This window comes from Vespa crabro, chromosome 9, assembly GCF_910589235.1.
Source record: "Vespa crabro chromosome 9, iyVesCrab1.2, whole genome shotgun sequence".
Taxonomy (NCBI): domain Eukaryota; kingdom Metazoa; phylum Arthropoda; class Insecta; order Hymenoptera; family Vespidae; genus Vespa; species Vespa crabro.
The window spans coordinates 7158689-7171677 of record NC_060963.1 but is presented as its reverse complement, the minus strand read 5'-3'; the positions used below and the strand labels follow the sequence as shown (position 1 = coordinate 7171677).

At 30.0% G+C, this 12989-nt stretch overlaps 4 protein-coding genes and 1 long non-coding RNA gene across 9 annotated transcripts; 2 read left to right on the top strand and 3 right to left on the bottom strand.

Moving 5' to 3' along the window:
* Positions 1 to 135: 135 nt before the first annotated feature.
* On the bottom strand, positions 136 to 3395 carry LOC124426686 (kinesin-like protein KIF3B). 2 transcript variants are annotated; one of them, XM_046968692.1, is made up of 3 exons: positions 3246 to 3395; positions 2986 to 3155; positions 136 to 2652 (listed from the first exon to the last, which is right to left on the bottom strand). In XM_046968692.1, exon 3 carries the CDS (start codon positions 2605 to 2607, stop codon positions 421 to 423), a length of 2187 nt encoding a protein of 728 aa, XP_046824648.1. In that variant the 5' UTR covers positions 2608 to 2652; positions 2986 to 3155; positions 3246 to 3395; the 3' UTR covers positions 136 to 420. The 2 variants fall into 2 exon arrangements, with proteins under 2 accessions (XP_046824648.1, XP_046824647.1); XM_046968691.1 differs by having other exon boundaries at positions 2986 to 3187; positions 3246 to 3390.
* A 316-nt stretch (positions 3396 to 3711) lies between these two features.
* LOC124426693 (PAT complex subunit CCDC47) lies at positions 3712 to 6705 on the top strand. The gene is made up of 4 exons (XM_046968717.1): positions 3712 to 3874; positions 4155 to 5154; positions 5236 to 5407; positions 5489 to 6705. Exons 2-4 carry the CDS (start codon positions 4160 to 4162, stop codon positions 5726 to 5728), a joined length of 1407 nt encoding a protein of 468 aa, XP_046824673.1. The 5' UTR covers positions 3712 to 3874; positions 4155 to 4159; the 3' UTR covers positions 5729 to 6705.
* A 99-nt stretch (positions 6706 to 6804) lies between these two features.
* On the bottom strand, positions 6805 to 8839 carry LOC124426696 (PI-PLC X domain-containing protein 3). 3 transcript variants are annotated; one of them, XM_046968728.1, is made up of 3 exons: positions 8706 to 8839; positions 8312 to 8478; positions 6805 to 7845 (listed from the first exon to the last, which is right to left on the bottom strand). In XM_046968728.1, exons 2-3 carry the CDS (start codon positions 8460 to 8462, stop codon positions 6992 to 6994), a joined length of 1005 nt encoding a protein of 334 aa, XP_046824684.1. In that variant the 5' UTR covers positions 8463 to 8478; positions 8706 to 8839; the 3' UTR covers positions 6805 to 6991. The 3 variants fall into 3 exon arrangements, with proteins under 3 accessions (XP_046824684.1, XP_046824683.1, XP_046824682.1); XM_046968727.1 differs by having other exon boundaries at positions 8576 to 8706; XM_046968726.1 differs by lacking the exon at positions 8706 to 8839 and having other exon boundaries at positions 8312 to 8667.
* Positions 8840 to 8999: 160 nt separating this feature from the next.
* Positions 9000 to 9600, top strand: LOC124426702. The gene is made up of 2 exons (XR_006942785.1): positions 9000 to 9152; positions 9382 to 9600. It is a non-coding gene; the product is annotated as an uncharacterized LOC124426702 (long non-coding RNA).
* Positions 9589 to 12763, bottom strand: LOC124426688. Of its 2 annotated transcripts, none has more exons than XM_046968699.1 (12): positions 12532 to 12763; positions 12316 to 12367; positions 12121 to 12253; positions 11608 to 11845; positions 11368 to 11532; positions 11101 to 11277; positions 10783 to 10978; positions 10647 to 10726; positions 10302 to 10537; positions 9977 to 10207; positions 9804 to 9916; positions 9589 to 9717 (listed from the first exon to the last, which is right to left on the bottom strand). In XM_046968699.1, exons 1-12 carry the CDS (start codon positions 12658 to 12660, stop codon positions 9641 to 9643), a joined length of 1827 nt encoding a protein of 608 aa, XP_046824655.1. In that variant the 5' UTR covers positions 12661 to 12763; the 3' UTR covers positions 9589 to 9640. The 2 variants fall into 2 exon arrangements, with proteins under 2 accessions (XP_046824655.1, XP_046824657.1); XM_046968701.1 differs by having other exon boundaries at positions 10302 to 10374; positions 10664 to 10726.
* Positions 12764 to 12989: the final 226 nt, after the last annotated feature.

Genomic DNA, 12989 nt, shown 5'->3' with positions numbered 1-12989 from the left:
TTTCTGTAGTTTCAATCTTGTACTATTCTCGTTTATATATAAGTAAACATCGAAAATTTATCTTCATTATCTAGAATAATAATAATTAAAAAAATGTGCCGCTTAAGCGAAGATAAATGCGCGAACAAAAACGACTATATGTTTCTCGTGCTTTATTGTTACAACAAATAATTCATCGGAATATCAATGTCTGCTAACTACTTAATAATTGCACAATGACTAGGTTCCAAAGATTCCGGCTCGTTCGTGCCTTCCTTTTTTTTTAATGAGAGAAAAAGAGATAGAAAGAGAAAAATTAGGCGAGCGCATCGTGAAGAATTAAATAGAAGCACAGGACGCGCAGTTCATCAAATATTTACACTTTTCTTTACAGAGAGCTACAAGAGGACGAAAATGAAAGAACACGAAGAAAAGCGATGACTATTTGGGTACGAGTCCTCTAGTTTTCGGATAAACAGGAGTCGGGATTTGCTGCATCTTCGGAACGCTTCTTGGCCTGATCCTTGCCGATTGTAATCGTGGCTTGGAACGTAATTTTGCATTCGAAGCATCAACATCGATGTCTCCTTCATCTCGAAGAGCCTCTTCGAGCACAGCTTGAATGGTTGGCGCGATGGCTGGTCCGTGATAATCTAATGTTGTTCTAGCTGGCATGTCCAGATCTAAATTCAAAATATTTTCTCCGGCATAACGATATCCACGTCCCATTGCCAGAGCAATTCGAGCATATTCAGAAATTGGTCGACGTGCTCCAGGAACTGACGTAGGACGTTTTATCGTTTCTATGTTCGATGCTTCTGAATTTTTCAAAATCCAACAGTCTTCTTCCTCGTCGAAATGTATCCTCGATAATATCTTATTTTTCTCTTCTTCAGGAATAAAATTTTCAATTATCAAATATTTTAGTTTGAGCTCCTTCATTAATTCATGCTGCGTTTGTTCTAAATCACGTCTGTCTCTGTTGAAGTCATTAGTCACATCATCCAATTCTTGCTTCAATGCTTGCAACTTGGTAAAGCATTTCCTCAACTTTCTTGATTTGACGTCTACCTCCTGTTGCAAGGTTGTATATGTTTCTCGTACACCGACCATAGTTAATTCCTCGTCTTCGAGTTTTTGTTGCATCTCGACTTCGCGCTTCTTACGCTCGGCAATTTCTGCTGCCTTTTGTTCCAATGCTCTTTGTTGTTCGTTCGTATGATCTATGATATTCTTCCCACCGCACAACATCTTGCTCTCTAAATCTTTTATTCTCGTAATAAGGTTCTCAGTCTCTTGTTTCTCAGCTCTCAGTTGCTCAGCTATTAATTTTTTATCAACTTCAACGGTCTTATTGTTGTCCTCTCCTTTACTATCCTCTGCATCGGATTCCGAATCTGCAAGATCGTCTTCTCTTTTCTTCTTTGTTTTCCTTTTCTTACGTTGTACCATACTCCTCTGAGCTAGTTTCTCTTTCAAACGACCGATTTCTTCCTGATACTGTCTCAAAAGAGCATCCTTAGGATCTTCGTTTATTCGTGGCTTATTCTTAATATTCTTAGCACGATTAGCATAACGCAAAGTCGTAAGCGTTTCATCATAATTGTAACTAGCAGGGCCAATGTTTGCGACCATAATCGTTTTCGAATTTCCCCCTAAAGAATCCTGTAATAATCTGGTAAGTTTGGAATCTCTGTAAGGAACATGAGTAGTTTTCCCATCCACTAATGCCGAAATAACATTACCGAGAGCAGAAAGGCTTAAATTAATTTTACTCGCTTCCTTCAGTCTTTCACCGGATGCACCGGTTTTACTTTGTCTCTCGCTACCAGCGAGATCGACTAGATTCAGACGACCTACTCTAATGCCGCCATTATCACCAATAGATCCCATCTCGATGGTGATCAAAAATATCGCGTGAGAGCGAGAACTGTGCTCGTTCATGTTAGTAGCACCAATTGTCCTATTTTGATTACCTTCATTCATCAAACGTTGAATCTCAGCTGCGCTCTTGCAAACGGCTGTCGATAAATCCTTCACAAAGACACCAGATTCAGGTTTTTCTTTCAACTCGAATCGAAGACTCTGATCACGATGAAGAAGATCACGTATCTCTTCCTGATAAATTTCTAAGTAACTCGCTCTCACGAGATATTGCATGTTCTCCGATCTGCCGATGTGATTGAATATGTGCTCGAAAGATCTTGGAATTATACCACGTTTTTCGTGTTCCATCTTTGAACCTTCCATTGTATAAGTTTTACCTGTCCCAGTCTGACCATAAGCAAAAATTGTACCATTGAAACCGTCCAATACCGAAGAAACTAAAGGTCTCACGGTTTCCTCATAAAGTTCTTGCTGAGTCGAACGCCAATCATAAACAGCATCGAAGGTGAAGACCTTGACATTGTCCGTGGACGGATCGTCCCGAGGATGGCGGATCTCTACTACCCCTCTTGACGGAATGACGTCGACTACACGAATATAACCTCGTGCAGTTTCCTTCTCGTCCATTGGTCTGCATCTTACAACAACCTGGACGCATTGAGTCGCCACATCTGCCGATCCTGCGCTTGATCTCGAACATTTTTTCTTTGAATTCTTCGACTGATTGTCGAGCTTATCCATACTTTCGCAGGAGAGACCAAACACGTGGAGGTGTCGAAAATTTACCTGTCAAAGGAACAAAACAAAAGAACATTCCTACGTCAATACAATTAATTATTTGAATTTAATTTGATACAAAGGAATCATTCAATGATAAATGAAATGTCGTTTCTGTTGATCCTTGTCATGATCATGTCCAAAATAAAAAGTGACGTACGCGTATCATACCATCAATTAAATCATTAAATTACAACGATATCTTCTTTGTACGAATAATCTTACTTACGTACTTTTACGTAACAATTTTCTTGAAATAAATGACATGCAATGAAAAGTGAAAATAAGAGAAATGCAAAATAAAACCAAAGGACAGGGCTAGTTTCTACGACGACTACATACCTTTTTAGGAAGTTTATTTGTTCTGTCGAGTGAACGGAGAAGCAGGATGTGGTTAAAAAACAAGTTAAACAGAGGAGAGATCGACGATTCTTCGGCTTCGTGTCCGTAGATTATACTTCTCTACAAGGTATCGGTATTGATCCATTGTTTGCCTCTGGGACCCCCTTGCACTGTCAACACGCGACTCGTGTTGTCCTTACGTCTGTTATACCGACTTTCAGTAGTACAATGACTTAGTGATCATTAATGTTTGAACTTACGCGACGATATCAGCCGTATTGCGATGAAAATATACGACGTAGAATCCTTGGGATGAAACGAAATGAAGGCATGACTCTCTCTGCTTTCAAGTAACACAACAGGCAGCGGCAATAGATATATAAAATGGATTAGTAGACTCGTAAATGCCGAGTATGCGCACTAAGGCTCTATCTGTCTCATTCGACTTACTAAATCGATATCTTACGCATGCGTAATAATCTCTTTTCTCTAGGCGCGAAAATTTATTCGTTCACTATATGTATATATTTTCAAACTGTTCAACTGTTTTACCGACCAACTCAACAATGTTATTTTCTATGCAACCAATGACAGCTTGTGTAACTTCTTCCCTCTAACGTTTTTAATCGAAACAAATCGAGACAAATCTTAGCTTAAAGACAGACATGTACACGTCAAACAACGTTAAGGAAATGACGTTTAATATCGTGCAGTTATATTCGTGGCATACAAGTCACCTATCTTTCGTAAGCACTAAACCTGTGTTTTACAAAATTGTAATGCGAAACTAAATGAAAGTTTTTGTGTTACATGTGTAGTTAATTAATTAAATCGATGCGGAAGAATCAGAGATTTATTATATAATTTTACGGACATATACGGAGTTAAGGTAAATAATATGTTCGAAAGCTGTATAAATGTGAAGAAATATAGGGTGCATAGCCTATTGTATGCTTTTTTATTTTATTAACAAAAGTAGGTAAAATAATGGAATGAAAAGATGACAGAAATTTTTCTTCCTTTGTTCGATAATCTTGTCTACATTTTTCTGCGTTAAATATTAAAATAGTTTGTCAAATTATTAATTAACATTTTTTTGTCATATATGTATATGAATACGTGTATATTAAAAAATGACATCTGATTTCATTTCGATTTTATAATTTCAGGGAAAATGAAACTGTGGCTAGTGATCATTCACATAGTGTTAGTTGCTGCAAATATATGGGTCACAGCACATTTCCATGAAGAGCTTCCAGAAGATAATGAATTTGCAGAGTTTGAAGATTTTGAAGAAGATAGACCAAATTCGGCAGTTCCTTCTGATCATATAACAGAACATCATAAAGAAGCAGATTTAAATGAAGATTTCGAAGAAGATGATGTTCTTATTGTAGATGGAGATAATGAATTTGATCACTTTCAAGATGAAGAAGAATTTGAGGGATTAGATGTGACTGGTGGAAATGCAGGTTCTAAAAGTGATGAACCGTCCACACTTACAATTACTAAAGTACCTCTGCATTTGCGTGCAAGATGGGATAGTTTCTGTTTGGAAATATTGATGGTAGCTGGACTTTTAGTATATTGCATAAATTATATTGCAGGACGTGCTAAAAATGCACGTATAGCAGAATCTTGGTTGCAAGAACACAGACAACTCTTGTTAGAAAATTTTACTCTTGTAGGTGATACAGGGAAATTGGTAGAAAATGTGTCTGAAAATGGTTTGGTTAAGGAAAGCGAGTCGCAATATACCTTATATTGTTCGGGTCGAGTTGGCTGTGATTCAATGTTGATAGAACTCAAATTAATTAAAAGACAAGACTTAATTGCAGTATTAGCTCAATTAGTACGCCCACAAAATGATCAAGCACATATAAGAGTAGATCTTGCCAAAGATGAAGTTGATAATTTTGTATTAGCAATTGCCACAAAACGAACTGCAATGCATTTAGCAAGAGATATGGCTGACATTAGTGTTTATTGTCCTGATAAACGACCTGGAGAAAAATATGGCCTTCCAGCAGGCTTTTATGTTATGCCAGAAATTGCTGAAACAGCTTCTGTTATTTTAGATACTAGAGTTCTACAAGCTTTTGCCAAATTTGCACCATATATAGATTATATACACATTAGTGATCAATATAGCGGACTTAAACAACAAACGTAAGTACGCAACAAAATAATTTAAATGTAAATAAATAAATTATAAATATATTATTACACTAATAATTAAATTATTACTAGAGAAAATACTCAATTAACAATGCCTGAAGTAAAAAAAGTATTATTAGTTGGACTAAATATAAGTATAAAAGGACGTACTGCTAGTCCAGAATGTCAAGAGAAACTAAAACTTCTTCTTCAACTTACATTTTACATATTGGATAAATTACGACGTTTCAAGCTATCTAAAGAGGTTTACAATTTTTCTATTTATTTCCTTTATCAAAGTAAAAACTTTATTTGATATACTAACAGTTTATTGACTGTTATATAGGGTAAGAATAAAGCGGATAAAAATCGCCTTAGAGTAGAGGAAGCCTTTTTAAAAACAACGCACGCGGCACGAGCCGAAGCTGCAGCACAGAAACGAGAAGAACGTAGGAGAGCTGAAAAAGAAAGAATTCTCCAAAAAGAAGATCCTGATAAGCAAAGAAAGTGGGAAGAAAAAGAGCAACGTAGATTAGCAAAGAAACGTGCACCAAGAATGAAACAACTTAAAGTAAAAGCTTTGTGACCCAATGCAGATGTCACTGTTGAATGTGACGAAAGTTCTAGACAGCCGTGAGTAAATTATTAAAATGATTTGCTTAATTAGCATTGTGTTTAAAAACTTTATAACAGCATCTCCCTTCATATTAGACATTCATATGATTCAAAGTTATTATTTTAATTTTGTCAAAAATTCATAAAGAAATACTAATTTTTCTTTTTATGTTATTTATATGTATCAAACATCTTTTATCTTGTTTGCAATAAAAAGTAATTTTGAGCTACTTGTTTTTAAAACAATCTAAAGTATGATATATTATCAGTAATATCTTGTCTCGATAACACCTTAGAAATATTCTGAATATAACTAATATGTGAAGTACAATATTAACGATACAGGCAATATAAATATACCTACATGATTTTTTAGCTATGAAAGGCCAGAAAGAAACAAATTCATGTTTATATTTGTCAATTAATAGAAGTATAACATCAACTTATATAGTCATTCGTATATTATATTCTATTCTTCATATATACAATATAGATTGCATTTCTATTTATTTTGTAGATATCAAAAATTAAAGCCAACCAACTTTAATATGATAAATATAGTTTCATTAAACAAATTATGTACAATGATTCCATGCTGAAATCAGTGTTAAAAAAATTAATATATACAAATTTTAATACAATTCTGTATTGAAATTCTATGCTTTGAATATGCATATTGTTCCCAAAATATGCTTTATTTAATACAGCCAAGTTTTTACTATAAGGCTGAATTTTTATTATAACTAAAAGACTGTTTTCATTGAGCCATTTTTAGGAAATCATTTCATTAATTCAAAATAAAAGCATATATTATTAATAGAATAAAAGGTGCATGAAAGAGGTGTATGCGTTTTGCCTGAAAAACAAGTACTCTTAAATACAGAAAATATGTAACTTTTTCTACCATCGTGTTATATCATGTTCTAATATACAACTTAAAAAAATTAACTCTGCATTACTTAATATAACATACTTGAAATATCATGCTCCTCCCTTGCTCATTATTTACATATTTGTTATGTTAATAATGTTAGTAATGAATGAATTTTATAAGTATTGTAAATATCGTATATTGTAATTATATAAATAATATGTATGTACATGAAATACATGTCTTTCCAATGGATTTCTACTATCATAGAAAGTTAAAAGACCCTCCCATTGCTAAAAAATGTTTCTAAAAATTACTTTGAATAAACTTGAATCTACTTTTATAATAAAAGCTTAAATAAATCTACAAATTTTTTAAGAGTTTCAGGTTAGCTTGAATTACTGTCTTTGGAAATAAATAATTTTTATCGGATATGAAATCAGTTATAACAATGTTTAAACCATTAGATCCAGATTTATGTTGACTTATCCAATTGAGAATCGCTTTTTGACATATCGGCGCCAAATCTGACTGTAAATTTCCACAAAGATGCTTCATAACGTATGATATATTAGGAGTTAAGAGACATTGCGATACTAAAGGGATATCGGGTGAACGTTTTTGAAGTTTATCGTTTAAAAAATTTACGAGTTGATCAACAAGTACGGTATTTGGCCATGGTGTTGGCCAGAGAGCGCTTGGCCACAAATTCGGATGATTCATCGCGTAAACATTTCTATAAATGACAAAAACTTGATACCTTTTCAAAGCAAGCCAATACAAAGACATATGATTGAAAGAGGAAAACGTTGGACATAATTTCTCACGAAAAATATCATTTATTATCGCAATGAGACGACGATGATTCATATCCGAAAAATTGTAAAAATGTTGAAAATCTAAAATGATAACTTCGTTCGCGTGATGATTTAACCAACGTACAATATCTTCAAATGGCTTGGTAACCTCTGATCCATACAAACCATGAAGAAAATAAATATTGTCATTCCTTGTTTTTGTAGCAACTCGTAAATCCAAATATCTTATTCCACCATTTAATTGTTCTCTTACATTGTTCTTTTGCGTAACAGACCAATTAAAAATGACAGGCTTTGAAAAAATAGAACAATAACGACCCAATGCTCTGATGTATGCAGGCTCATCAGGTCCTACCTCGTTACGTCGTTCTATCGTATAAGTCATCGTATTGTGTGAACCTGTGAAGAATAACCTTGAAAATGTTACGTGTTTCCCACACAATTCTCATAGCTACGATTTAACTGTATTTTCTTTTTTTATTTAAGGAAGTATGTACAAAGAATATGTAATGTATATTCAATATACTATTATTTATTGCGAATTGTGTATCGTGTTTATTATTGTACTTGCTATCGTGATTAATGTCAAACAAGCTATTTTTTGAGAACAAAATTAAAACACGCTTCTTTTCATAATAAACTGATATGTGTATTAGTCTTCGTAAGACAAATAAAACTTGCTATTTTTCATAACATGTCAATATATAAAAATGTCAATAATAATGTTTAATATATACCAATATTTTAATATGTGTACATATACATACATATACACACACACGCAAAACACAATAAAAACAAAATAATGAATAAATGAAAATAATTTTTATCTATGTATATAAACATAAAAAATATTTGAACTTACCGGGTATAGCGAGATATATAATAGGTAATTTTTTTAATGGTTCCGGAAGTCGCGTCATCCAAAATTCTAAATTATCATTTGAAATAGTTCTAGTCGAATATGCTTCAGAATGGTATTGGTGTTCACTTTTAATACCATATTTTTTCTCCATTACTATTCAAAAATACCTGTAGTATAGAAAATATTAAGACAATAACGACAAATTCGTTTTTCACAGAATTAAGCCTTATATTAACAAAGAGACATAAATATCGATCAAAGTACGTTTTAAATGAGGAATAACACACTGATATCATAACGTAAAGTAACGTACGAATAATACATTAAATGTATTACATCGTACATCAGATTTATGTTCTCACGGTAATTTTCTAACTTGTATCATTATATTCACCTTCGAACGGATAACTTATGATTGGTTTAAACAGGATCAAAGTGACCAATCATTGTAGGCCTTGGAAAGATTAAAAAAATGATTTAATATTAATTCAATATTTCGTATGAATATTAAAACAAATTAAATAGATTTTTATCGATTTTATATGTAGAAAATAAGACATTGTTAAAACCATTTTTTATAATAAATATGGAGGACGATAACAACGATTCTAGCGGTTATGTTAGAAATTATTTTTCTTCTTCCGCCGATAGAGGAACTTTTGACAAATACATTAAAAAAATAATTTATCTTTTCCTCTGAATCTTTGATTTTCTATAATATTAAAAAGTGATTTTTGAAAAATATATATTAGAGTATAACATAAAAATAACATTGCCATTAATTGAATATATTTTAACAATTATATTGTAGAGAACTATTCAATGATGTCATATATACGCGGTATATTTATATAATAGATGATAGTTAAATATATATAATAGAAATTAATTGTTTAATACAAATGTGTATGCGTGTTATTCTTTTTATGTTTACATCAATTTTTTGTATTAGCATCATTAATACCTTCCACTTGAATATCAGTTTTTTCATCTCCAACCAAAAGATTATTATGCATTAAAATCTTATTAAGATTATTATACATATAAAAATTAATTCTTTTTGTTACCAGTTACCGAATGCAAACAAGTAGAATTTATCCATCCGCGCTTGGGTAATAAAGGACAGTCTCAGCTCGCGGATATATCCGCGTTGAATGCAAATTGGTTAAAATAATATTTTTTAATATATAAAATATATAAAATATACAAAATATACAATAAAGCTTATACTAAAGCTTTAGTAACTCTTAATAATTTTTAAAATAATAAAAATCTTATATTATAGAAAATTTCCTATATTCTATTAAATATATACAATTTTTATCCAAATTACACATGATTACTCTTAGTAGAAGAAATCACAGCTGTTGTGATGTGAAATAATTCACTTAATTTATTTATGTGCTCTGAAAAAAAAATGTATACTATGTATATACATCATAAATTCTTTGTTATTGTAATCATTCATTTAACATCATGTACACTTTTTTACCTGCATAATACATGTTAGGAGGAAATATAGGCATATCACTAAAATAAGTAATTGTCCTGACTTTTGATAATTCCGATTCAGAAACAAGATTAACTCTCCATGTTGCAGGAATACTAAACGAGAAAAATATTTATAATTTATAAATATAAAAAATATTCAAAGATTATACATACCCTTTATTAAGTTCATTAATAAGGATATTTGGTGCAGGGATAGTCAAAGTATATACTTTGTTTTTACATAAATCTTGTAAAGCTTTTATAGAGAATTCTATAGATGTTATTTCTTTCAAGACATATTCCAATGATGATTGTAAAACATCTGTTGAACAATTTATATGTTTCTGTAAAAGTAGCATAAATTCCAAACAAATATGCATTTGTATCATATTAATCAACTTCTTCCTATGAATAATGCAATAAAAAAATAATTTACATTAATTATATAATTATGAAAGTAACTATAAGAAATGTTTATAAAGATTTATAATAAAATTACCTATAAAACCTGGAGTCAAATTTTTCTGGTTGCTTTTCAAATTTCTTTTGTATATCATCAAATGTAATAAACCCTGAATTCATTAAAATATATTTATAATCATTGCTTACTTTTTCAAATCCTATATCAACTAAAGTTTCTAACGGTAAACATCCTATTAGTAAATGTGTAACTGTCTTTTGATGAGATAATTCAGGCAATATTTTTGCAAGTTTTGTATTATTTGTTACATTTAACTGAAATATATACCTTTAATTTAAGAGATATGTTATGTTTACATTGCAATATATAAATACGTATGATATTTTAAAATTCATTAATATATAATTGAAATATATTTAATACCTGCGGTTGATATTCACCAGTTAAAATTTCTTGAAATATTTTATGCATACATTCTGTCATCTGTGTATACTTTGGAATACCTACAAGATATTATATATTAATACTGATTAAGTTATATCTTGAACTATTTACTTACACATAAGTAGTTCCCACATAAGATCAGTAAAATCTATGTTTGGTCTAAAAGATACAGCCTTTATATATTGCTGTAGTTTTATATTATTTTCATTATTTTCAAGGTATATTTCTTCTATTTTATTATAACTAGATTTTCTATAGCTATAATCATTAATAAGTAGAAGATTCATATTTTCTATTATTTTATCTTGATCCTACATTATGATTGGTAAACATACACGAAAATGAATATTATTATCCAAAATTTACATAAGTAGTAAGTAATATAAGTATGTATATAGTAACTATTACTGTGTGTAAATATTTATGAAAATACCTTTACACATGGATTTATAAAATCATTTGGATATTGCAATGAATTAGAATTATCGTATGATTTTGCATTCATTTCTTTGTAAGTATCTAATATCGTTAAATATTGATTTAATAATAACAATTGATGCCACAAATTCACCAAAGCACTATCATTTCTTCCAGTGATAATTTCAAGGACCTACAGGCAAATATATTTAAATGTTATTTTTTAAAAAAGTATGTATAAATATTTCCTTTTTAATATACATATTTATTATAATAAACTTACTAAATTATTTTTGGATGATCTTGTAGGGGGATCAAATAATATGCTATTTGCCATTATGTTAAGTGTTATGCTCCCTTCAAAACAAGATTCTTCACATTCTGGTAATTCTAATGTTTCATGCCTAAACCCAAATAAATGATAGGTACTCAAAGTAGACACTGATACCTAAAATATAAAAATATTATATCTTAATAGAAATTCTTATTTTATAAAGAAAAAGAAACAGAATAAGAGACGTACATCACATGGCTGTGAAAATGATAATTTAAGATGTTTTAATAAAAGTTCAGAACAACTATTTTTAACTATATCGAGTCCTTGTGTTTCACTATTTGTAACTTCTATCGTATTAAGCCAATTTTTCTGTACAATACTACCTAGTATTGCAGTTTTATTATGATCTTTGCCATCACAAAGTATAAATATTGGTATGACATTATCATTATCTAAATACTTAAGACAAGTATTTAATATTGTACTATAAACATAAAGTAATATTCTTATTAATACTTTAGAAGAAACATTAATAATACTGCGTTGCTTAATTGTATAATATAGTTTAAAAAATGCAAATATAAAAACATACTCTTTATTTTACTTATCAAGTATCTATATTATGTCCATAGCATGAATAAACGAATTTATATTCAATTATATAGTCATAATAATAATTATTACTATTTGCATTTTTATATTTCAATCTAGTTATTATAATCATTATAAGTGATATAATATATTATAATTCTACGTTACCATGCTTCAAGTCTGCTTAAAGGAATATATGATTCTTCTTCTTGATACCAATATTTTTCTATTATTAAAGTACTATTAATAAATTTATCATCACCAAATGAATATTCTAAAGGATTACCAGTAACTTCTGTATCTGAAATACAATTAAGATGATGTAATCTGATATATTTATATATATAAATAATAATAACATACCATAATCATTTAATTCCACATCACTAACATCACGATTACAAAGTTTTTTCCCCTAAACAAAAGCATAAAAAAAATTATTTCTAATAAAAGTGTGTAGTTGCTCTAAAAAAAGAAAACAATTATAATATATATAATGAGCAAAATTCAAGTTATTCTATATTATTTTAGTCACTTTGTTATTATTATTTTAAAGACTTGTAATATTTTAAATCTCACTTTTTTATAAATAATGACATAATCCTTAAACTCAGGAAAAAGTCGTTCAATATATGATAAACGAGCTCTATTAACTATTATTGATGAATCTTTACATAAAATATTTCTTAAACTTTCTATAACACTCATTATTATATATGCAATTAATTGAAGTCTCTTTTTTCTCAATTATATTGTTTATTATTTTATTTATAACGGATTTCAAAACAGGATAGCAATTTGAATTAGAAATATTTCGTTCCAAAACTAATCATTTCTTTAATAATGGCGAGTATTCACAACGAGTCGTTTAGTTTTATAAATACTGTTACGATTGGTTAAAAAAGAACGTGAAATTTTTTTGAAATCTCAACTTTCTATTAAAATACTTCTGCTTGTGTTGATGCAGATCTATCTTAATAAATTTGGTATGCACGTGTTGTTGTATACAAGAGTGTAGCAATTGTACATATTTTGTA

What these genes read in the sequence shown, in the direction of transcription:
- LOC124426686 (XM_046968692.1), bottom strand. Translation starts at nt 2,607, where the DNA reads ATGGATAAGCTCGACAATCAGTCGAAGAATTCAAAGAAAAAATGTTCG.
- LOC124426693 (XM_046968717.1), top strand. Translation starts at nt 4,160, where the DNA reads ATGAAACTGTGGCTAGTGATCATTCACATAGTGTTAGTTGCTGCAAAT. An exon ending in AGCGGACTTAAACAACAAAC is followed by an intron (nt 5,155 to 5,235) that starts GTAAGTACGCAA and finishes AATTATTACTAG; the next exon opens with AGAAAATACTCAATTAACAA. An exon ending in GTTTCAAGCTATCTAAAGAG is followed by an intron (nt 5,408 to 5,488) that starts GTTTACAATTTT and finishes ACTGTTATATAG; the next exon opens with GGTAAGAATAAAGCGGATAA.
- LOC124426696 (XM_046968728.1), bottom strand. Translation starts at nt 8,462, where the DNA reads ATGGAGAAAAAATATGGTATTAAAAGTGAACACCAATACCATTCTGAA. An exon ending in TATATATCTCGCTATACCCG is followed by an intron (nt 7,846 to 8,311) that starts GTAAGTTCAAAT and finishes TATTCTTCACAG; the next exon opens with GTTCACACAATACGATGACT.
- LOC124426688 (XM_046968699.1), bottom strand. Translation starts at nt 12,660, where the DNA reads ATGAGTGTTATAGAAAGTTTAAGAAATATTTTATGTAAAGATTCATCA. An exon ending in TTATAAATCCATGTGTAAAG is followed by an intron (nt 10,979 to 11,100) that starts GTATTTTCATAA and finishes ATCATAATGTAG; the next exon opens with GATCAAGATAAAATAATAGA. An exon ending in TCCTAACATGTATTATGCAG is followed by an intron (nt 9,718 to 9,803) that starts GTAAAAAAGTGT and finishes TTTTTTTTTCAG; the next exon opens with AGCACATAAATAAATTAAGT.